Source organism: Tachysurus fulvidraco, chromosome 21 (assembly GCF_022655615.1).
Source record: "Tachysurus fulvidraco isolate hzauxx_2018 chromosome 21, HZAU_PFXX_2.0, whole genome shotgun sequence".
NCBI lineage: Eukaryota > Metazoa > Chordata > Actinopteri > Siluriformes > Bagridae > Tachysurus > Tachysurus fulvidraco.
Genome location: NC_062538.1, coordinates 6,693,947 through 6,719,196, shown reverse-complemented (window position 1 = coordinate 6,719,196; position 25,250 = coordinate 6,693,947). Strand labels below are relative to the sequence as shown.

The window sequence follows — 25,250 nt, the reverse complement described above, 5'->3', positions numbered from 1 at the left end:
TGACTACAGAGTGCACAGTGTGCCAGGCACAGACGCTGGCAGGACTGCTACAAGCAGCCCGTTCAAATAACACTATAATACAGTGTTCTCGGGTACGCCCAACAAAATTCCAAGTGCCTGAATATAAAAGCTCATGCTAAGACTCAGCCATATGCCATTTTCTACATGTTGTGCTCAGTGACTCTTTATACATTTTGCCCTGATCTGGAAGGACTGCACTGGTAAAGGTTATCATGTATGCTCATGCCAGGAGAAGGTCAGCGCTAGCCTAGATGCTAATTGGAAATGTTTCAGCAGGTTGCTCAGGGATGTCTTTTAGGCTGTGATTTTTTTAATCACAGCTCTGACATCAGACCGATCTTCGTGTTGTTTCTGCTTGGCTAAGCATCCAAATAGATGACAGAAGATGTCAGGAGTCTATGGTACAGATAAGACGCTGTTGGCAATAAGTGTCATTCACGATTGCAGTGCCATTTTGCCTTTTTAAAGTAAATATTAATCTAACAATAAGATTAAAAACAAATGTGTAACCTACAGTATGTTAGACAACAGTCCAACTTTTTGTTATGTTTCTTGGTTGATTGAGTAACAGGAGCTTTATTTTTTTTTAAATTCCTCTGTATACTGTTGCATAAAAGGATTACTTTCCAAATGACCACTTTAGTCAATATAACAAACTATAAAAAAAAATACAGCATAAGAACACAGGAATTTACTATGCAATTTCCTTTGGACTATGCAACTTCCTATTGAACATGTGATCTGTGGAATGTGCCAAATATTTTTTGGGGTGAATGTCTTTAGGTTTGATTAAATGATGTGAAAAACATGTGATGATAAATTGATTCACATATTAATGCAAAACTCTGAAGGTAATGCAATTACAGTACACTGAGCCAGGCAAAAATGCAGTTCTAGGTGACATGGTATGAATTCACTTCGATTTATCCATAGTTTGTTCATGATTTATTAAAGTATGTCAAATATCAACTCTCTGCTGTGTATGGGAAATTCCAAGTGTATATTATGCATCCTGTTAACATCTATGGTAATTAGTTCCTACCTCTTTTCCACAGCCCGATTGTCTATCCAAATGTGTTATTTATCAAACCAGTCTTGACAGAGAGGGCACCTAGAGCTCACTGTGGTTTATATGGACATGGTCGCTTGCCACTTTTCTCCTGCTCTCTCTCTCTCTCTCTCTCTCTCTCTCTCTCTCTCTCTCTCTCTCTCTCTCTCTCTCTCTCTCTCTCTCTGTCTTTCTCTCTGTCTCTTTCTCTCTCTTTCTCTCCTCCCACCCCTTGCAGAAACAACAAAGTGAAGTGCTTCATATTCATCCTATGACAGTGTAATAAGTAGCCATTGCAAGCACATCTCTTGTTCCGTCCTGTGAGTGAAAACTGGAAATTGAGTAACTAGACAAGACACAGCACAGTGAACATGCCACGCAAACTGTGGTGAGTTGTGAGTTTAGCATGCAAATAAACAATGTGTGTGTGTGGTGTGTGAAAGTGCATACATATATGCACATTTGTTTTCATTTTATTGTGGTGTTGCATCCGCAGCCTTAGCTGTTTTGTCTCAGAATGATTTATGTAGAGATGGTCAACTTTTTTGACTCATTTATATTATATTATATTATACTATATTTATTTTTATATGGATAAACGGTCAAATAACAGGTTTACTTCTTGCTTACAATGTTGTTAAAAATTTTGATGGGATTTGTGTGTAGCTGGACCCCTGATAGACAAGATGCATGTGTAGAAAACGTTTGTTAAAGGAATAGAGATTTTTGATATTTATTGAATTTTTCCATGTGATTATTGTGAACAAAAGGTTTGACGTGTTCCTGTACTAAGAAAAGAATAGAATGTGCTTATAATGGATGTTCTCAGGGCAGCTATAAGGGCAATCAGCAGATGTTTAAACTATTTGACTAATACACAACTGTTTCATTCTAACAATGTCCTTTAGCATTGCTGACATTTATTCTGCATTTTTATCCCATTTTTACAACAATAGCCCAATAGAGTAAAAAGTAATTCCAGTTACTTACATGTTCCCATGGGTTTTGTGGTATCTATGTCGTCACAGGTTGTGGTCGGATGAGTTGACATTGGTAACACAGAACCACACATTATTCTCCCTGGAAAAAAAAAAAATCTTTGACTTAAGAATTCATGAGTGTGGCATTGATTATTATTACTACTTTTGCCCACTGCAAATGCTGGCAAATGATGAATGAGCATAATTTTTTGTGTGTTCCTGTGAGCAGGATATCAGTCCAAGATAAATAACCTGTTATTCTTAGCATTATATATCTAAAAATGGCTCCCAATTCTGGGAGCAAAAAATGTATTTGAAATATTGTCAGGAGATTACGAGATCAGATCCTGACAATTCCACAGCCTTCTGTGTCCAGGAGACAATAGAGCAAATCTGGCTGTACTCTCTGGATAGGAGAAATTGTGTATTCTTTCTTTTGTCAATCACAGCAAATGTAGCCATTTATGGACGTTTATAAGCTTATGTACGGTATGTGGAAGAAGGTAGACAGCAGTTTGTACACACAGGGTTTCTTGGTTTCGGATGTCTTGGAGAAAGCATGTGCATGTCTTAACTATCCCAGGTGGTAGCTGTAATATGATAGAGGAGAGATGCAGGGTGGGGAATTGCCAAATTGGGGTGCATTTGGGGCAGGGGGAAAAGAGGAAAAAAACAAACACTTTGGGATGTGCTATAATTAGAAAATTATCAATCTCCAATATAATCAACCTCCAATTTCCACCACTCTTTTTTATTTATCCTTTATTTGCCACAGAAGATCTCTTCTTGAAGGGAGTCCTGGACAGAATGGCAGTGCTGAATACAGAATAATTTCACACATTGAAATATATACAATACATAAAACAACACAAGACAAAGAGCCAAAAATAGTGAAAGGGGCCATACCAGCGATATCTATCAGATTTCACCTCAGGTCAAGAATTATATTAAACAGCAACATTTTTCCTTTAGTTTGTAAAATACCTCAAAAGTATTCAAAGAATAAAGGGTTTTTAATGTAATAGTATTTTGTAATTATTTTTGTAACATGCTTCAGAGTATAAAAAGAGTGCTCTTCTTTTAAAAATCACTCCTAAAGCAAACAATGCTTTAACTCTGATATAACCATCATCCCTGCAGTCCTCATGGGTAGCAATTTAATTACAATATGCTATCACTGTTTATATCATTCTTCCCTAAACTCTGCTCTTTCTGCCTGTAGAATCTCAAGTTAGATTTTTGGATTTCTTCTGGCTTTGAATTGATGTTTATAATAAAATTAAAGTTTATATACATTTGCTACATCCCCGAATGCTCTTTCACTCTCTATACTGTATCACTGCCATCAATCTCTCTCTCTCTCTCTCTCTCTCTCTCTCTCTCTCTCTCTCTCTCTCTCTCTCTCTCTCTCTCTCCTTTATAGAGGGTAATGGTGCCTTCATCTGATGAAAAATAGATGTGTAGCCTCAAGTCGAAGGTGCTCAGACAGGCAGAAAAGTGTTACACAACCAGTTTTGAATGCTGTTCACAGAATCAGCAGGATTGCATTTCTTTCTTCTTTCTTTTGCCAAAATTTAGCGGAATACAGACAAATACGCATGTATTAAATATTATACATACATAAATATTTTGTATAAGTAACTGTGTAAAGTAAATAAAATATGTGATTATCTCATGTCGTTATAATCACCCACAGTACATTATGTACATCCTTTTTTTTTTTTTGGGAAACTATCACTGTGCAACAGTAACTGATAACTTACACAATTTGCGCAAAACCACAGTAGATATTTAACTCTTTCGTTTTCCATTGCAGACCAGGTTTAGTGTGATCGTTGAGGACAGTTGTGTTGCCTAACGCTGCCTGCTGAGTCTGTCATCTGCACAACTGTACACTGAGCACTTTCTCTTCTCGCTGCTGTGAAACTAAGCAGGGAATTGAAATCGACATGAAAGTTTTGCTTACGCTAGATACGCCAGATTTGTTTTAGCTGGCTGGTGTGAAATTTCATTATTTTGGGTGGAGGTTGATATTTTTTGCAGAAGTTATGAATTACTGTTGGAATCAATTTCAGATATTTTATCATTTGGATACATAGTTGTTAATGTGTTTTATTGTGCAACAACAGCAGCAGCAACAACAACAATAATAATAACAATAATATATACATATGGGTGTATATATATGGGTACCTTACCTTAGTGGTTTCCAGCATCGACAAAGTTAGTTTTATGCTTTGAAAAAGTATTCTGCATCTCAGATATGAAGAGCTTCATTGTTTCGAACAGTTTTATTTGCATCTTTGTTATGTCCACGGTATTGAATAATCAAATGTCTAGTGCACACGTAAAGATGTGCCACATAAAACCATCCATCTATTATATATGGCGTAATGGAGAAGAGTGGTTTCCTTTTCCTACCAACTCTTTACCAGTAGAGGGACCTACATTCACACACACTGATGTACACTTGTATTTTTAGAAAGCTGCTGACGGCCAGATTATGATTTACCCTCCGCTCATAATGACAGAGATTGGTGAAAAAGAATGATTAGGCAGAAGAATTAAGCAGGAAATACAAAATATAATGCTGTTTCTGATTTGTGTAGCCAAGCCCACGATTCCTTTATATGCGTTTTACTTAATTCCCTTAATGTTTAATATTTGCTTCTATTTATCTTCTCCATTATTAGGTAATAACATGAAATACCACAGTTTATGCCATTTCATTTCTATTTGAGCTTTGTGATTTGTATTTGCATTTATCATCGATTTACAGATTATTATTCAAATATTCTTAAAGCATATTATTCAGATCTGTTTCTGAAGTATTTAGCTACAAATGTAAACCTTATATTTATTGATGTGACGAATGTAACTCTATGTAAATCTATCTCTACACTCTGGAGGCTTGAGAGATTAGATTTCATCGACTCATCATTTAAAACAGAAGAGTTAGTTTTCAGTTTGCTAGTAACAGTCTAGATAAACAGCTAAGCATGAATTAGCATGAATTATGTTTAACTAAAGCCACACACAGCACATTTGTTTTCCAAGTTTATCCATATTTAATGAAGTCACTGTGGTGGAAGGCAACAACATTGGAATTTATTGATTATCCTTGAGGGTGCGTTAAAGAGTTCATTTAAACAATTAATAGCTGAATGAAAACAAACTAATTTGGCTAAATTAGCAAAAAGAAAGGTAGGTGTTCCTCTGAGACAAATGCTTATAGAATTTCAGACCTGTTACTCCTGCATAGCAAACAGGCAAGAATGGAATTGTATAGATAATGTTTAAGCTCACGTTAAAAAACATGTGAGATATTCTGTTTAATTAAAGAATAAATGGTGAATTGTGGTCCTAGTGAAAAAGGATTTAAAGTCCCAATGATTACAAGTGCACAAGTAAAGATATGTGTGCATATGAAACCATTTCTCTATTATAAATAATGTAATGGAGAAGAGCAGTTTTGTTTTCCTATCTTATAATAATCATGCACATTAGACCTATTTATAATTCATAATATTTCCTCCGAAAACATATATCTGGCTAAATTATTGACATCTTTTGAAACCAAATGATTATGCTTGCAAATGATGTTTTTTTTTTATTGCTTCTAGTATTTGAAATATTATAATTGCCTTATAATTGCGGTTACAAACATGTAAAACATTTTTTGGTTAATAATTGCCATGAAGAAATTAAAAGAGCTTTTTTTGATAAAAAGTCATGTAACGAATATAACAATCTTATCTGCATATAGCTACATAGACCTAAAGGTTAATATAAAGGTTCATTATGTTAATATTTAGTACATTTACATTTGTTTAAACATGTCTATAAATATTTTTGTTCTTTCTTTGACTAAAAGGATGTTTACAAAAAGGATGATTCTCATTATTCCATGTGTTATCATCATCACCATGCCATCAAAACCATATTGCTGTTGTGTGTGTGTTAGATATATGAGTATTATATATCATTATCCTTTCTTTCTTTCACATGCAGCCATACAGTGTTTTCATAGATCCAATTCAGCCTCTCTCTCTCTCTCTCTCTCTCTCTCTCTCTCTCTCTCTCTCTCTCTCTCTCTCTCTCTCTCTCTCTCTCTCTCCCCAACTCACTCTTTCTCTCTCTGTGCAATGTCAGACAGGTTTTGGCCTTTTCCTTAAGTTCAATGCAAAATTATTTCTGGAATCAATGACATTTTGGCTTGCAAAATGCAGCATTTCTGCCTTGATGACTACAGGAATTGGAGGAGGAATGAGTTGTGAGGCTGCTGACATTATCCATTATGTATCTACACGTGTTGCTAACTGTTGGCCTCTAACCCAGTGAAAGCTCAGAGAAAGAGAGACAAACACATGCTGTAAAAGGTCAGAGAGAGAACAGGTGAATAAAAGCGATGGGCACAGGATGCTAGAGAAAAAAACGGAAACCTGTAGGTCAGTACTGTTTCATTTGCACTGGGCACAAATGAAAGGCTATGCAAAGGAAAGATAGAGGAAGACATGAGCGGTGATGGGGCAAGAGCAGACATTGCAGCTTCCCTGCTGAGCACACCACCTATTGCTGCACCACATGCATCAAAGGAGGGTTTTTGTCAAGCTGGAAAGGCAGATAAACCTGTCTCTGTGTCCTCACATGTCTGGTGTCAAGAATAATTGGTGTCCTTTCTGCAGATTCCTGTCTGGGAACATGCATATTCAAGCAACCACCTAACATCATATCCCGGGTGTATTTCTGTCCAGTGTTCCTAGATTAGATCCATATATCCATTATATTGTATATATACCATACAAACCAGTTTCTTAGAATGTAGTCAGTTAGAGATTGGAAAAAGTCTAGACAATGTTTTTCCACTGTTCAACTGTCCAGGTTCTCAGCTGAAAGTATCAGAGAGATTGTGGTTTTCTGCCATTTTAGCCTGTCTCTGTCTCAAGATTTGGTGCATTGTGTTTCCTGAGTTGCTTTTTCTGTTCATCACAGTTGTAAAGATTGATTATTTGAGTTATCATAGCTTTCCTGTCAGCTTAAACTGGTTTCACCTTTCATCATCTCTCATAAATGTCTCATAAAATGTATTTTCAATGAGTAGAACTTATGAGATATATCTATATATATTTAGCATTATACTGTGTAAAATCCCTTTGTATACCTTACAAAAAAGATACTCACACCAGTCCATCTGGCACCAACAACCATGAAATCACAAAAATCACATTTTCCCTCATTCTGATGGTTGAGCTGATCTCTTGACCTGTATCTCTTCTGCTGCTAACAAATGATTGGCTGTTTGGATTCATGAGCAATATCCACCAAAGAAAGTGGAATGTGAGTATGTAAATGATCAAAACTATTGAGGAAATATAGTTAAGAATACTGGTAATAATAAACCTCCATGGCTCCATTATAGTTCCATAGACCTGTACACACATTCACACCGAGATCCTATGCCATGGTGTGTTTAAGCTGTGTGTGTGTGTGTGTGTGTGTGTGTGTGTGTGTGTGTGTGTGTGTGTGTGTGTGTGTGTGTGTGTGTGTGTGTGTGTAGAGCTGTCACACATGGCCATGCACACTAAACACCTGTCCCTGAGCATGTCTCCCATCTCATCAGCTGTGAGTGCTTATCGAGGCGCAAGAGTTTCTGCCTCTCTTTGCCTGTCTGCTTGAATGAATGGTCTTAATGAAGCACTCCGAGTCTATACAGCGCCATACACTGCATTTAACCTCCAGCCTTCACAGCCTTCGATTTCTCTTTGACTTTTCCATCACATTGCACACAACAGGTGTCTATTGCGCTCTCACTGTCTGCTTTACTGAAATAGAAGTCTCATCTACAAGGATGACATACATCTATTTTGTTAATAAAAGCTAGAAAAAAATGATCCAGTATTTCATGTAATGTTGCTGTGTTAATCAAAATAGTTATATATTTTTAGGTTATATACTATATATCTAATAGGAGGATTTGCTCAGTCTGTCCTAGATTGGTAGTGGATTAGTGGATTAGAAGCCCATGTAAAGAGACAGATGACACTCTCATTGAGGGCAAGAGAGGGATCTGAAAATGTATCATCATCATACAGTATGTATATTAGGGTTGTATTTCCATGTCTGTTTAGTGCTCCAAATATCCATTTCCATATTCAGATACAGATCCAAACTCAGTTTGGTCTAAACTGGATGTGTTTTTATTTTTGATTCTTTTGTCATTAAAAAAAAGTATTAGAAATGTCAACAGGCAGAGGAGAGGAGAGTTCCTCACTCTCAGCTACATCACAGTTAAAAATGGATCTCATGACGAGTCATGATCTGTCAAGAAATGTATTTTTCAATACAGAAAATAAATAAACAGCCGCATGCATTTGTGGACTGCAGCTGCTGAGGGAATGTTGGCATGATTATCTCATCAGTTTTGTGTTTTCATATGCACCTCCTAATGAGAGCATGTGCTTCACCTGCTTAGAAAATAACACCCTTAAACATTTGTATGCATTCTCTGTAACTGAAAGTGTTAACACATCTGCCGAAGCCACACATGCTCTTTACAGCTAGGGTCAAACTAGTTGCATTTCACCTCTGCTTGGAATTTAATATGACTGCAATACTGTCTGTATGCCAAATTCATTCCATGTGTTAGAAAGGAAAGCTAGTTTTTACAGTGGACTCAGAATACATTATCATCTCCTCGTGAATAAGTATTGGCAATTGCAAGGTGCTGTGTGGAAGCTAGATTCACAGGGACAGAGCAAATTTGCATGCTGGCAGCATCTCATTATTGGCCATTCTTCTATGTGGGATAAAGACTCAATTGCAGCCATGTGACTTGATGTGATAGCCATTCACCAAAGTTCATCCTTTTAAAAGTATTTCACTCTGCCAACTCATCAGATAACACCATCTGAAAATGTTCTTTTTATCCTGATGGTCTTCTTCTTTTAGGAGCTTTCTGCATTTGTGACTCACCTTCTGCTCCTGTGCTTGGTTTCAGAAAAAAAAAAGATTTGCACTCTCCTAAAACGTACGTTGCATTAGTAGACAGTTTCACCTGCACACTGTAGATCTACATCCAGGATTTCCAACTGTAATTGTGTAATTATCCTGTACTCATTTGAGGACTCAAACTATTCACATACTGGACATCTATCGGGTTTCATCCAGAAAATTATGGCTTACCGTTTGATTCTTTCTCTCAAGGTTTCTTCATGTCATCTCAGGGAGTTTGTCCTTGCCTCAAAAATAATGGTGGGAAAATGGATGGTGCTGATGTGCTACAGGAAAAAATGTGAAGGCTAAGAACTATAAATCAAACTGTTGGACGGGTAAACACCAGGTACCTTGTTATTTAGTTTGAGTTAGAGTTTGAACCCTGATGATGACAATCATAGGTATTTGCTGCCTGATTAATGGAGTAAATTTTAATTAGTGCTCTTCTATTTAATATGTTGCCCTTTGTTTTTCCAGATTGGTGGCTATTATGCGGCCTTTATGTGCTTTCAGTGAAAGTAATGAATCTTACCGCTTCAGAAATAATTTGGTTTTCAAAGACTCTTAACCTCATCATGGCTAGGGCAAATATAGGACAGTCTGTTGCAATCAATGACTGGTCATTTTTCATTTGCTCCTGTTGTCACCAGATAGGCTACTTACTTCCTGAAAATACATGTAAATATTCGCAGTACTTGTATATGGCAATTAAAATCAACATTCCGGGATCGTGCTATTAATTGTCACCAATGGGGTGGAGAAGAGCTTGTATTTGTTAGAGAGCAGAAAATGTAGACAGCCATTATAATTAGAAAATCCACAGGAGAATAAGGATATGAATTGGTACAATTTGCCCTCGTTCCATAGAACGCAGGAAAAACAAAGGTGTGAGAGAATCATAACATAACAAATGGACACAGAATGGAGATATGCTACATACAAAGGCTCACAGAGGTTAATGAGCTGAGGAGAGAGAGAGAGGGAGAGAGAGAGAGAGAGAGAGAGAGAGAGAGATGCAGCGAAATGCCAGCCGAAAGGGAGGGCTGGTGGAGCAGCGTGAATAAGACAGACAAAAAATGAGTGAGAGAGCGAGAGAGAGCGAGAGACAGACAGACAGATGATGAAGGATGCTCCAACACAAAGACACTCACTCTCAGGAAATAGTGGAATAGCGTGGGCTGAAGCTCAGTGCCACTGTAATGTAGGCAGACTGAGACTGAATCCAGGTGCAAGTCTGACTAGGAGACTGAGGTATGTCTGAGCTCAGATCCAGGATGCGGTGCAGGAGAGCAGGGATACGTGCAGCTGTGGCTCTCATCGGACTCCTGCACCGCTCACGCAAACAGCGAGAAAGAGAGATACTCAGAAGCAAAGGCAGCCAGCGGTGGGTGAGCGTGTGTGTGTGTGTGTGTGTGTGTGTGTATATGTGTTCACATCTATTCTTGCTCAGATGTGAACAGTCAGAGATAATTGATTACAACTGTAGAGGACTAGTACTTTTCAGAGACATTGTGCTTTGTAGTTTTGAAATTTACACGAACATGATATAATAGCATTCTGCTCTTTACCTTACAGTCTTGAAGGGCTTTCTTTAATCCAGGTTTTAAGTTTACGTTGATTTGTTCCTGAACGTTGTTTATTGTTTATTCATTTATGCATTTGCTCAATCCCTTGTGTGCTCATTATTGCCTCTTGTTTGCCAACTGATTACCAAAAAGTATAACATTTTATTATCAGTTTTTGCCAGGGGCGTGTTTGTTCCTCAACTAGCTTTTTAATAAAGTCTAAACTAATACCAGCAGTTTAGTTTGAGCACACATTGAACTGTGTACAGTCATGTAGTCAGGAATATGTAAGAATATTTACCCAGGCACCAGATCTCAAAATTAAGACAATGTAACACACCAAAGGAAAGGGGATGTTTCTAATTTACTTATTTACAACCTTTTTTTCTTAATAAATGTAGCATTTCTATGTGCCTAGTAACAATTTCCGCATAACCACCAGACAAGCAATTTATTAAATTGTTTACTATAGAACTGTAGTATATTAGCTTAAAAACAACTATTGCGTGACTTTAAACACTGATTTGTATATATGTGAAGTGAGGTGATATTGATTGATATCTATAATTAAATAATATTTAGTATTGATAGGTTTGGTTGGATTTTTTCTAAGACAAACTATGAAACATGGTGTACATTCTGTTGAGAGTCTGTGTGCTTGAGGCCTTAAAAATGGCTTTTTCTACACACTTACACAAGTCTGTCTGCAAAAGTGATGAGCTGGTTTGGAAATCATTTGTTACTTCAGCAACAGCCTGGATTTGGAAGCGATAAAAATGTCAAACCAGATCCCCCCGAAAAAAAAAAACATCTGAATCATTCTGGGGCATGAAAGATAGGGATTATGACACAGCAAGGATCAATTTAAAGGGTGAATTACTGGCTTAGGTTGTTTAGCTGTTAAAATTAAGTAACTGAAAGCTGAGATCTTGTGATATGTCTTCTGCTTTATCAATGATCTTTTACTTTTATCATAATCAAGCATTCAGTGTGTCAAAATCACATATTTGCACTCTCATATGCCACTGTTTGCAATTCCAAAATAATTCACCCATAACGTCTGAGACCTCTATATTAAGTATAATGGATGATATGGCAACGGCTGCCTAATAGGAACTAGAGACATGTCCGATGATGGATCCTTGGAAGCTATTCTTAAGTCCTACAGAGACTGTATGAATTATTGGGCAGATATTTTTAGGCTTGTTCATCTTTCTGTCTCTTTCTCTCACACACACATTCAATCTTATACCATATAATGTGCCATGCTATAAAAAATGCAAAGCATGCTTGGGATTTTTCTTAAATTCTAAAGAGTTCTGTATGGAGAACGGATGACGTTAGATGAGGTCCATCTCCTTTGGATGAACTTTATACTGATGGAATGGAGCGAGCTCATTCTAGCTAAAGTTAGAGATTGTAAAAGGGTGGATGTACATCCAAGGTTATGGTTGAAGGTCTGAAGCTGTTTGCCGTGCGATCAAGTAGTATGCAATTGGTATAACATTCTAATGTTTCTTACATGACAATGTATATTACAGGAAGCAGGAGATGCTGACCATCTCAAGTATTCCCCTGGCAGACTGCCCTCCATCTCCACCAAGAACTGCTCCTGCTGCCTTGAAGGTGAGCTAAGTCCCTTTGTATTGCATGACTCAGGAATACAGCAAACTTTCTGCAAAGAAGCTGGAGATAAATTTACAGATTGGAAACCTAATTCTGTTTATCATTTTTTGCTCTGTGAGAGGTGCTGCAGCAATACGGCAAAGTCTGCAATAATTCTATTAATTTATGCTGCATTTTGGGGTTTACTTGATCTGATACTTTAATGCTATTAAAAAGCTTTGGTTTTTGGAGGTGTTGGACTACCTATTGGAAGGTCATTAGTTTAAAGCCCAGGTCCACCAGGCTGCCACTGTTGGGCCCCTGGGCAAGTCCGTTAACCCTCAATTGTTCAGTTGTGTATAATGAGATACAAATGTAAATTGCTCTGGAAAAAGGTGTCTGCCAAATACTGTAAATGTAAACCAGAATGCCAATCAGTTCTATTAAATGGTTAATTGGTTCTATTAAAGGGGTACAAATAAAAAATTCTAATCAGCAATACATATGTTGCAGATATTCAGGCTAATGAACGGTGCACCAGAAAAGCATGCACTCTTTCATATTGAGATCATAAGTTTAAATAATACCAATTCTGTGCTCATCCATGCCAAGGAGACTTGGTAGAAAAATTGGCCATGTTTTCTCTTTGGGAGGGATTATACAGTCTCTCTCTTCCCTGTCAAGTACAGTGACATCAGCCAATCATAAGCATCTGTGGGCTTATATATATATATATATAAGGAGAAATAGCAAAGCTTGTTATAATGACATCTGAGTGTGTTTCTCCGCCTGAACGGCAGCCGAAAGAGATGCAGTTGGCTGGTTTCATGTGTCTTAGAGGAAGCGTGTTAGCCCTCAACCTCCACAGTTGATATTTTTTTTAAAAGCGGAGAAGTGGCTGGTTGGTAGGAACTAGCCAAAACCAAATTAGAGAGAAAATTGGGGAAGTGAAAGATTCAAGTTAAAGCCGATGGAAAAACGATACTGGCACTTCCAATATAGTGAGATACACAACAACGGTCAACTGCAAGGTGAGCATCTATTCTGTGTGGAATAAAAATGAAATTGCGTTTTGTTTGTTTGTTTTATATATATATATATATAGAATATATCACATTTCTCTCAAATCTGGCTTCATTTTTTTTATTAAGTTATATATTTGTTTCTAAGGAACTGAATCGATTTAAATTAAACGATTTTGTAGTGACCATTTGTAGTGATCAATTTTTTTGTATTTACAACATCATATCAGATCTGTACTAAAGAAGAAGGAAAAAAGAAAGCTTGTTTGAGTATACAGTACATTTTTCTCTCCTAAATTCAACTACCTTCACAAGCATTATGCCAGTACTGACTGTCTGCTTACGGTAAAGGACTGCATGAGGTATTGATGTAATGCATGCTCACTAATGTAGTGAGAGAAAGACATAAATGCGAAAAACATTCTTCCATTTTGCCAAAACACTAATGCTGAAAGATATAGGGCCAGGGTCCAGGGAGAAGAGGAGGTACAGTACATGGCTATGCCACTAGTGCAAAGGCCTATAGCAGGGGTATTCAATTAAAATTCAAAGAGGTCCAGTTACTAAAATTTCCTCCCAGGAAAGGTCTGAATCTTATATTGTCACTTAAAATAGTGTACCCTCATGTTAATAAAATCAATAGCGCACATACATTTCAATATAATTTATTGTTAAATTTTAAGTGATTTCCAACCTGTATGGCACTTGAATGGAAAACAGTCCTGTAGTTGTCTTTACTACATGTCAAGTAACACACAACAGACACTAAATTTCTTCTGAATAAAATAAATAAAAAGAGCAAACACAGCTTTGAGCAGCCTGAACTTAGGGCCTATATTTCAAGTAATGTAAAACATTCAGAATCTTTTGAATAAAATAAAAGTGCTTTTAATCTTTAAGAAAAAAATTAAACAAAAGACTTTTTTAAACATTAACTACATTAATAACACAGGAACCTTAGGCAAAAGAACATTTCAAGTAAAATAGAACAGGGCAGAATTCACTGAATAAAAGAAAAGTGCAGAGCTTTGAGCAGCTCCCTTTTTCCTCTCTCCTTTCCATCTCTCCTTACTCCCTTTCCAACTTCCATCCTAGTGAGAGAAATGGGCATGTAACTGTCCTGCCAGCAGTTTGAATCTTAATTGTCCTGACAGCGTAATTAGGGGCATTACTGCCACCTTCTGCTCTGGAGTATGCAACAGAAACAATCTGTTTTTGGCTTGGCTTTTAATGACGCTCCTGTCGTAATAACTAGATTGCGCATGAACGAAAGATTTATCTTTTTATTAATATCAAAGAGCTTATATAATCTTATAATATTAGATTATAATAAGGAGATGCTTAATATGATAATATTAGAATTTTAACGGGTCCGGGCAGACCCGTCACTCGGTCCGGATCTGGACCGCGGTCCGCCATTTGGTGATGCCCGGCCTATAGGATACAAAAAAAGTACCTATTTTGTCTTTTACTGAGCAGAAAGTGCTTATGATGTTGTAGAAATAGTGTCCTTCTTGATCAGTAGAGCGTGAGTCAGACAGTCCCTAGACCCAGAAACAAAAAAAATGTTTTATTTATTTATTTATTTATTTATTTATTTATTTATTTATTTAGTTTTGGAAGGGGAAAGAATATCACTAACAATAAAACATGCCTGACTGAACACAGACATCGTCTCTTTCTAGCTTTGTCCACATGTTGGATAGAAATAATAATAAAGGAATACATTTATTTACACTCACTCACTCACTCATTTTCTACCGCTTATCCGAACTTCTCGGGTCACGGGGAGCCTGTGTCCTATCTCAGGCGTCATCGGGCATCAAGGCAGCATACACCTTGGACGGAGTCATTTATTTACATTTAAATGTATTATTTTTAATTGCTAAGATTTTAATTTTAATGTGAGTGGGACATTATTAGTGTCAAATCAACCAAATAAGAGTAAACTGTCATGTTTACCAATTATTATATTATGCCTTTTGGGTTCACGGATTAATTGATCTTATTTTTCCCCCCACAGTCTACACCATTTTTTGATTCACTCGAAAAGATGGAGGTAAGAATATAAAAAAGGTATTTGTCTGCCTAACAAACAGGTTTCCTAGAGTAAATTGTGTGACTTAAAAATGAACAAATTTCCTACGTCAACTAGTCAATGATGTCATGACTGTTTGACCTTGACCCTTAGCAGGTGTCTGAGGTGGATGAGATGAGACCAGGCTCACAGGGAGTAAAGGTCTGCAGAGCACAGATAATAAGCTTAAGGCTACACTACAGGTCAAAGGTGGTGTCACTGGGTTTTAAATAAGACTGAAACACAATGTGTATATTTATAATACTACATATACTCATTCCTCATACCACAGCAATTCCAATTTGGCAGCAATTCCAATGTTTTATTTATTAAAGACCGGATTTTGTGGAATGCTAGTATCCCTTGATGGAAAGCTTGGACAAAGCTTCAACGGTCTTCAGCTTAATTAAAGCATTGTAAGTGTATTATTGTGCATGTTTTTATCTGTTCATTGTTATTATTAGATCAAATCAAATCAAATTTTATTTGTCACATACACATACATACAGGGTACGACATGCAGTGAAATGCTTTTTGCATCGGTATATAAGCATAAAAAGGAATGCAATTTAGGATAACAAAAATAAACCAAAACCAAGAGGCGATAGATAAATAAAAAAAATATAAACTATATAAAAATGATGTAAAATATGAAAATATATGTGGAAAAATAATGTATACATATACATAAATATACATACTGTATACATAAATGTGTATGTTTTTTTTTTAATGATTGTGCTTAAAGTGTCCATGTGCAGTATGGTGTGTATAGAGTGTATAAAGTGGCATTGTGCTGTGCAAGTCCAGAGTTAAAGTGACAGTCCAGAGTTAAAGTGGACTGTGGACAGAGTTAAACTAGATCATTTGGAATGCTTTCTGACCAGATCAGATTTGAGAACTTCACAGGATAAATAAGGAGTAATATATGACAGGTTTTGTTCTTATCAGAGTCAACAATGGTATGGTGTTTTGAGGTGAAGTGCAATAATCAATTCGAAGTATATTTAATTTATTAATGAACAACACATCAAGCTTTTTAATAATTTGTGTTTATATTTAATGATAGTTACAATCACAAAATAAGTTTTCACTTATGTTATTGCAACACTACACAGTCATTCCCACACCAGACCTGTTTCTCGTGCTTCTCTTAAGGTTATTAAGAGAAATAAACACATTTTGTCACATTACTGATAAACCAGAACAAACTAACTTGAGGCAAACCTTGGTGATTGTTACAAATCAGTGACACTGGAGACTTATACGAAAAAAGGTTAAATACAGAAAACTTCACCGCAATCAACATTTATTCTTACAACACATTTTGTACAATATTATGTCAAGCCTTTACCATATACTGTAAGCAAAAATAACATATACGAGTCAGCAGATTAATATAAATCTGTTTGTGTTACAGCCAAAACTAACATCTTATAGATATTACTAAACAACACATCACACATTTAAATGCTTGATAGTTAGCGGTAATGTTCGGGAATGTCCAAGAGACCCTAACCTTAAGTCCCTGTTTTCACATATATTATAGCGCTTACATCCGAGACGCCTTAAATAAATGTTTAATAAATGTGTTCAGTTATGTTAAGTGTAACCAAAAACGCTTACTGTATTTGCTCGTTTCGTCCAGCAGAGTTCATTCTTCACAAGGTTTATTTACACACTCAGATATCATTATAGTTGCACAGTTACTTTTATTCCCCAATATTCACAAATCCACCAGATACCACCTGAATCACTGACCTGTAGTGTTCCAATTAAGCAATGTGTCAATTCACAGTGTAAAAAAAGTTGAAAATATCTTGAATATATGTGGATTTTATCTAATTTATCTAATATTTCTTATTTTGATTTTGACAATGAAGCAACATTTTCCAAAAAAGATGTTTTAAAAATAGGTTTGCTGAGCTCATATTTGTTTTATTATAATCTCCTGCTGAGGAGTATTAGATAAGCTTGATAATATTCAAGATATTGACACTTCTCATATCATTTTACCCTGACACGTACTCATTCTGGTTATGTGCATGATTGTTTTTCGGAAATGTAAAGTCCAGTTATTGTCTGCTATCACCTTGCAGTATTGTTATTAATAATGTCTATTCATCTCATCTGTGCATCTCTACATCTGTAAATAGTATTTGCATTTTTCTGTATGTGCATAGATGATGAAAATGTGAAAGTTTGAGAGAACAAAACTTTTCACATATTGTTATTCCCTTTAGGATGACTTATCCGTTCCATATCTGAGTATCGAAAAGGTGAGAGAGAGCTCAGTTTGTTTGATTTTCACGCACAGCCAATTAACTAAATAATAGATTTTGGATCTTAAACTGTATAACACTAAGGATCTGAAACACATTTATTTTACTTTCCAAAATGTGCCTTCTGTGCATCAGGTGCTAGAGGATGGTCCGCCATACCCTCAGGTGATCCTTCCACGGCTTGGAGGTTATTGGGTCGAAGATCCTGAGACTCCAGCCGCCACCCCAAACTCTGGAGAAAGCAGTTGTTATTATGAGGAGGATGAAGAAGGCATGAACTCAGGGGGAGAATTTGGATATCGACTGGAGAGTAACTATGGCATAAAAGCCTACCGCAACCACTTTCTGGGCAAAGTAAGCATCTGGGGAAAAATATTAACCAACAGGCGAGATTATTATTGTAATTATATCTGGTTATGCAACATCATTGTTAAATAAAAGATTCAAATCATAAACAAACAACCAACAAAAATATGTATATGGTGAAGCTTCCTGTTAGAAGATTTTTGGAAGGAGTAGGGGTCCGTTTTATTTGAATAGAAGTTTTAATATTTTTGATGATAAAACATTTATATACATTGGGGTTTTTTCTTCACAATTGTCCTTGATTAAATAGGGGAGAAATGCTCCTGTTTAATCTCTATGCCTGACTCTGAAACACCTCCCTTCACAGGAACACCTTGACTTCTACTGCACGGCCAGCAACCATGGCAACCTCGTCATGTCCCTCCGGCATGAAGAAACAAAGGATCAGGAGCATCTACACATCATTTTAAGGTAATAACAGCTTTGGGACAGATTCTATTCAACATGCATTTATATTTAATGCTAATTGCATTTATATAGAAATGCAATCATTTGTTTGATAAATTCTGAATCTGATGCCCTCAATCCTTCTCTCAGGACTCCAGCAAAGACAATCTATAACAGGATTTTGGTCACAGGTTTGCCTGAGCTCCCCAGTGTCCCACAGTTAGCCAAGGTGATGACGCAGAGCTTTTAATTTCCACTGAGTGAGCTCTGAAATCATGCTGACTTTTGATCCATCAATGTGTACTCTCTTTAAACCCCAACCATTCTGATCACTTTGATCGTAGCAGTTAATTGCATGAGATAATAATAGTGTATCTCATTGACTTCAATCAATGCACTGAGCCTTCGTCAGAGTTTAATTCTTTGGTTCTCTCTTTCTGCCTCTTTCTGCAGCTCCTTTGTGAAGATATTGGCAGCTTCAGGTTTAGTCCCGTGCTGTATCCTAGGGTGAGTCAGTCTATAGATCTGGGAATTTTAGTTCTTATAAGAATTACTTTCAGACCGTGGACCTTTCTATACACTATATACTGTAACACCCACTACCTCAGCACATATTGCATATATTGCACAAAATGCACAAACACACTGAATTATGAACATGCTAGTAACGGAGAGCAAAGACATCCTATCTAAAACTTTGTCTCCTCCTGCTATAGACTTTTATACTTCATCAGGTATCATCTCAATGTCCCTGTGTTCAGAGTGTACCTAGCTAGCCTATAGCTTTTTTTTAAGAGAAATAGATAAATTTGCAAGATCTTCATTGGTTAATCCTCTTTCTCGTCAAAGCTGCTGGTAGATAATTAAAATACAATAAAATAAGGTAAAAAACACATGAATTAGATGTTAAATTATGGATTTAAATACAACAACATAATGATGACATTGTCAACCTTTTATGAGTAATGATAGTACAATCAGGCACATACTGTCTAACAATTTACATATAATTTTAACTGAAGAAATCAGGAAAAAAGTAATGCCCTTGGATGATCATTATACATGATTTTAAAATTAACAGGCTTTACCTTCTTTTCTCAGTAAACTTGTTGAAAATCTTGTCTGTGATAATTACACAAATACACTAGGGCAGTGGTTCTTAACCTGGGTTCGATCGAACCCCAGGGGTTCGGTGAGTCAGACTTAGGGGTTCGGCGGAGGATAAGAAAGAGAGTCTTATCCAGCATGGGTGAGACAGCCGTTCACGTTTAGTGTTGAGACAACAGATGTCAATGATGAATACCTGGATGAAATCATTGAAATTCAGCAGAGCCAGGTCCAACAGCAACTCTTCAGAACAACAACGCTCTCAATGTTTTGGTGTCAACAAATGGTAACATATCCTGTTATTGCTAAGAAAGCTCTGGAGATTTTCATACCGTTTGTTACAACATATCTTTGCGAGCAATCATTTTCGAGGATGCTGGACATAAAAACGAAGAAAAGGAACAGACTTTGTTGCGAAAATGACATGAGAGTGGCACTTGCCAAGGTGAAGCTACGCATTTCTGAACTGGTCTCTGAAAGGCAACAGCAGAAGTCACACTGATTTGCAGTAAATAGTCATTATGATGTTTTTGTTTTTGTGTGAAAATCGTGTTTTAATGGTTTTGTTCTTTGAACACAATGATGTTGTGATGCATGGTTCATTTTGTGCACCAGTAAAATATATACTTATGTTTTGAATTTGAAAAAAAATCATATTTTATTTTTCCAATTAAGAAGGGTTCGGTGAATGGGCATATGAAACTGGTGGGGTTCAGTACCTCCAACAAGGTTAAGAACCACTGCACTAGGGTATAGAGATTAGCTTGGAAAACTCACTCTGTGAGGGAAATTTGCTCTGTGGTGGGACTTTGATTAAACAATTTCTGACTGGATTGATTTTCAAACCTTGTTGAAATCTCCTGCTCTTACTTTACAGGGATCTCAGTTAATCATGAATTACGATGAACATGAGCTTAACAATACTTTCAAGTTTGGTGTCATCTACCAGAATTTTGGTCAGGTCAGTGATACAAACTTTCACCAATGCAACCCATGTATGCAAATAACTATTCTGGATTCATGCACTTTATATAGTATGTTTTGAATGTAAAGCTCTTAAATCACTTCTGTTATTAGATGAGTTGATTCCCCTAGTTGAACTTACACTTGCTTCAGCTAATCCTTTTTGATGAAATTATAATGAATTATTCTCTCTGTTTAACCCAGACATCAGAAGAGGAGCTGTTTGGAAACAGTGTGGAAACACCAGCTTTCAGTGAGTTCCTCCAAGTCCTCGGAGACTGTGTGGAACTGCAGGATTTTAAAGGGTAAATGAGATAAAGAGTCACAAGGGCATCTTATCACACAGAAAGAAACCTTTCATTAATAAATGGATGCCTATTTAAGCACAATCTTTGGGGGGAAAAGAATACAGTACTGTCACAAATGAAAATGCTCAGTATTTTATTCCTTTCTTCTCCTAGACTTATTCATTACAGTACCTAATGTATATTGGTGAAAATTATTCTGATAGTAAGAAATGACCAGAGACTTCAGATTTCTCACTGAGCCTGATCTTTCTCTCTTCTAGTTTTCGAGGTGGTCTGGATGTCAGTAATGGGCAGACAGGCTCTCAGTCAGTTTACACTGTGTTCAAAGGCCGGGAGCTTATGTTCCATGTCTCTACCAAGTTACCTTTCACAGAAGGAGACACACAACAGGTAGATATTTAGTCTGAGGGCTATCATTTAGCTACACCACCTAATAATCTAGTTTTATCAGACATGATAAATGTGTAAATTTACTAAAGCATCTGGGGCTATATTTCCTAATGAATAATTTTTTCCCTTGTACAGCTTCAAAGGAAGAGACATATAGGAAATGACATAGTGGCAGCAGTTTTCCAAGAAGAGGCCACACCCTTTGTGCCTGACATGATCGCATCCAACTTCCTTCATGCATATATCCTGGTTCAGGTGGAGAATCCCGGGACAGACGATACCACATACAAGGTAAAAAAAACTAAACAAGGATAATTTATACCATTATGCCAAACACATATATTAAATGTTTTAATATATTTCTATCAAGCATCATTTGGTTGTAATGGACCTATAAATGCACAAGGCAGGGTACAAAAGTAAAATGTATTTATAATAAACTATTATATAGTATGCATTGGAATTTCTGTTGTTTTCAGTGAGTCAGATGATGTGAATCTGAATCGACTGTTTCAACTGCCAAATGGCTCATTGTCATGATTTTCTAAACTGGACAAGTTCTGTGATGTATTGATTAGTGATTGTTTTTCTTTGTCTGACTATGGCTGAAATTGTTATAAAACTCCATTTAAATAATTGCAAAATCAGCAAGTCAGTAAAAACATGCATTGACAAATACAGTAAGGAGCCCTACATCAAAACCCTAATAAATAATATGTGCTCCTAACACACATGACTGCATAAATCTTTAAGCAGGTCATATATGAATCATCTTATAATGTTCATGGAAATAAATTTGAATCGAGGGCCTGATTTGTTCATGAACAACAAATGTCAGTAAGTAAACTGCAGTTAAACTGGTTTCTATATGGCTAGACAGCGATGGAGATAATAATGAAGGACAGACCATTTATCTGGCTTGTCATCACCAGACTTAATAAGATATCTTCACGTATTAGCTAAATAAGAATGATGCATTGCAGGTCTCCGTCACAGCAAGAGATGATGTGCCACACTTCGGTCCTCCGCTCCCAAATCCACCAGTCTTCAGAAAGGTAAAATAGCACTCAAAATAGCAGCTTCTATATTAGAAAAGACTTTATTGTATTGTATGTCATTGTATTTGCTGCCTCATTATGTCCATCAACAGGGCCCAGAATTCAGAGAGTTCCTGCTGTCTAAGCTGATCAATGCTGAGCTGGCCTGCTACCACTCAGATCGATTTGCCAAGCTTGAGGTAAGCACAAAACGGTCAACAGCATATTCTTTGAGTGTGTGTGAATGTGTGTGTGGACCATTCATTGTACATCCCTGATAACATTCAGTGTCCCCATGATATGATCTGGGTCTACCGCACTCTTGAAATGAGTAATGCTCTTACTAATGATGAGCGATTAAATTTAAAGTATTAACACTACAAAATGACCTGTATGTATTTTTTTATATTATAAGATGGATGCTCATTAGGCTTGTTTGGGCAAATAATGTACAGTGATGTGAAAAGTGTTTGCCCCTTACTGATTTTTTTTTTTGCGTGTATGTCACACTTTAATGTTTCAGATTAAAACAAATTTAAATATTAGTCAAATATAACACAAGTAAACACAACATGCAGTTTTTAAATTAAGGTTTTTATTATTAAGGGAAAACAAAATCCAAACCCACATGGCCCTGTGTGAAAAAGTGTTTGCCACTGAAAGGACCTGGAAGACTTGCTGTGATAAATGGAACCATGAATTCTGCTGTCTACCAAAAAAATCCTGAAGGACAATGTGCGGCCATCTGTTCGTGACCTCAAGCTGAAGTGAACTTGTGTTCTGCAGCTGGACAATGATCCAAAACACACCAGCAAGTCCACCTCTGAATGGCTGAAGAAAAACAAAATGAAGCCTTTGGAGTGGCCTAGTCAAAGTCCTGACCTGAATCCTATTGAGATGCTGTGACATGACCTTAAAAAGGAGGTTTTTGCTCGAAAACCCTCCAATGTGGCTGACTTGCAACAATTCTGCAAAGATTAGTGGACCAAAATTCCTCCACAGCAATGTAACAGACTCATTGCAAGTTTTTGCAAAAGCTTGATTGCAGTTCTTGCTGCTAAGGGCGGACCAACCAGTTATTAGGTTTAGGGGGCAAGCACTTTTTCACACAGGGAGATGTGGATTTGGATTTTGTTTTCCCCTAATAATAAATGCCTTCATTTAAAAACTGCATGTTGTGTTTGTTTGCTTGTGTCATCTTTGACTAATATTTAAATTTATTTGATGATCTGAAACATTAAAGTGTGACAAATGTGCAAAGAAATAGAAAAAATCAGGAAGGAGCAAACACTTTTTCACACCAAAGTATCTTCACTTCCACCGAACTCCAAAACAATATAATTGATGTATATATTCTAATATTTTCCTGTGTATGTTTGTTAGGAGAGAACGCGAACAGCATTGCTGAACAGCCTCCATAATGAGCTGCAAAGACAGACTCAGGTGCTTCTGGGTCAGCCGCTCAGCGGTGATGAGGAGCGAATGGAGAATGGAAGCCATGGGGGAATACTGGAGTCTATCAAGGTGCCCAGAAACTGAAATTACTTCATTAAAAATCAGGCACAGCAACCTCACTGTTTGTAAGAGCAAAGATGACTGAGACATCTTACCCTTGTCCTTTTACCTCTGTTTTTTCTGGCTGCCTTAGCGTGCAATGCGTGTGCGTAGTCACTCAATGGAGACGATGGGGAGCTCTCAGAAGCATGGCCGTTCTGCAGGCGGTGGTGGAATGCCCACCAGTCTGAGTGGAGCAGGTCTCACCCACAGCAGCCCTGAGTGCAACAGGAACTCGGTGAGCACACCACGTTACCATCCACAATATCAATACGCTTAAAGATACTTTTTCTTGTTTGCTATGAATGGGTTTAAAGCAGAGGTTCCCAACCATGGGGTCAAAATAATACTGTAGGGTCATTTATGATGCAGACAGCTTCAACTATTATTTTTCTGTACCTGAACTAGAGGTATATGAGAAAATCATGCAAACATTAAAAATGGTCATATTATTGTTGTTATTATTGCTAGCACTTCTTAAGCCGCAGAGTTGATCCGTTCAGCATGCTTTGTTGTTATCAAAGTGGCCTTTACATAACATATTGGCAGTGGACAGATCAGTTTTTTTTTTAACTTAAAAAAAACTTATAAAAATAAGCATATTTCTGTGCAGCCTGGTCATGGTATGGACCAGACAATTGAAATAAATGTAACCATTTGCTAGCACTTATTTATTCAGGGTTTAGTGCCCTGGTGGGCATCTAATAAAAGTAAGTATAATCATATGAGATGAGATTTTTTTCTTTTGACTTCATCTCTTCACTTTGATAAGCTGCTGTGTGATGCACAATCCCAGTACTCTCCTTAAAACAAAACAATTTGGGCTCCTTAAGATGTGATGAGGGAAACCAAAAAAGGTTAAGAATCCCTGGTTGAAAATTGCTTGTCTGCGGGCTGACTGTGATACTATTTGTTTATGACGTCATCTTATGACCGTGATGTCCTTTCTTTTGACCTAGAAATTCATTCTGTTCTCTTTTGATAAGCATGTGCCAAGCACTGACACTCTGCCAGTTTCCATAATTTAGATAATCCTTTTTGTAATAAACTCACCAATACGCCAGTGAACAGTTACCAATAGATAACACTGAATATTACACCTTTCTAATGTATCGATACTCCCTGTTAATCTCAGAAAATGTCAGAGTTTATTTAGCAATCTCTTCCCTCAATTCATATTGAAGGTAGAGGCAGCAGCGCGACTTATGCTTCTTCTCCGAGTGAACCCGAAAATTCTAACAGTGCACAAATATAATGTGCTTTTACTCCCTGTGTAGATAATTAGTCTAAAACATGTCTCTTTAATTTGGTACAGAAGTTAGAAAATATGTTAACATCATGCAAATATGTCATTGCATCTTAATAGACATTATTTGTTTTATTTGCAAGAAACTCATATCTTAATTAGTTGTAAGATACAGTTGAACCTTTAAACTTTGGATTTCCTGCATGATATTTGAATGCTAAGCTATGTGCTGAGAAAGAAAGTGATTCCAGGTTCAAGATGGCTGCTCTGACATTTTTCACTTTCTAAGAACTTTTTGT

General features: G+C 36.8%; 2 protein-coding genes across 8 annotated transcripts in view; one reads left to right on the top strand and one right to left on the bottom strand.

Moving 5' to 3' along the window:
* Positions 1-2,076, bottom strand: part of st6gal1 (ST6 beta-galactosamide alpha-2,6-sialyltranferase 1) — a 33,487-nt gene extending 31,411 nt beyond the window's left edge. Inside the window, exon 1 of the mRNA XM_027156942.2 lies at positions 2,060-2,076. Coding sequence (XP_027012743.2) covers positions 2,060-2,061 — 2 coding nt within the window. The 5' untranslated portion in view covers positions 2,062-2,076. The remainder of the gene's footprint in view (positions 1-2,059) is intronic.
* rap1gap2b (RAP1 GTPase activating protein 2b) overlaps positions 1-25,250 on the top strand; it is a 42,360-nt gene that overhangs the window by 10,336 nt on the left and 6,774 nt on the right. For 2 of the 7 annotated variants that reach the window (XR_007138945.1, XM_027156887.2), the window contains exons 1-17: positions 10,174-10,426; positions 12,149-12,233; positions 15,258-15,293; positions 15,426-15,473; positions 17,555-17,590; positions 17,729-17,947; positions 18,267-18,370; positions 18,497-18,575; positions 18,800-18,853; positions 20,331-20,414; positions 20,621-20,721; positions 20,985-21,114; positions 21,250-21,405; positions 22,098-22,169; positions 22,265-22,351; positions 23,535-23,675; positions 23,800-23,943. Coding sequence is in view for 6 of the 7 variants with exons in the window: in XM_027156887.2 (XP_027012688.2) it covers positions 10,296-10,426; positions 12,149-12,233; positions 15,258-15,293; positions 15,426-15,473; positions 17,555-17,590; positions 17,729-17,947; positions 18,267-18,370; positions 18,497-18,575; positions 18,800-18,853; positions 20,331-20,414; positions 20,621-20,721; positions 20,985-21,114; positions 21,250-21,405; positions 22,098-22,169; positions 22,265-22,351; positions 23,535-23,675; positions 23,800-23,943 (1,707 nt within the window). In the remaining variant the exon portion in view is untranslated. Of the gene's footprint in view, positions 1-1,326; positions 1,458-10,173; positions 10,427-12,148; positions 12,234-15,257; positions 15,294-15,425; positions 15,474-17,554; positions 17,591-17,728; positions 17,948-18,266; positions 18,371-18,496; positions 18,576-18,799; positions 18,854-20,330; positions 20,415-20,620; positions 20,722-20,984; positions 21,115-21,249; positions 21,406-22,097; positions 22,170-22,264; positions 22,352-23,534; positions 23,676-23,799; positions 23,944-25,250 lie in introns of those variants that run through there. The other 5 variants (XM_027156910.2, XM_027156895.2, XM_027156918.2 and 2 more) reach the window with 5 other exon arrangements.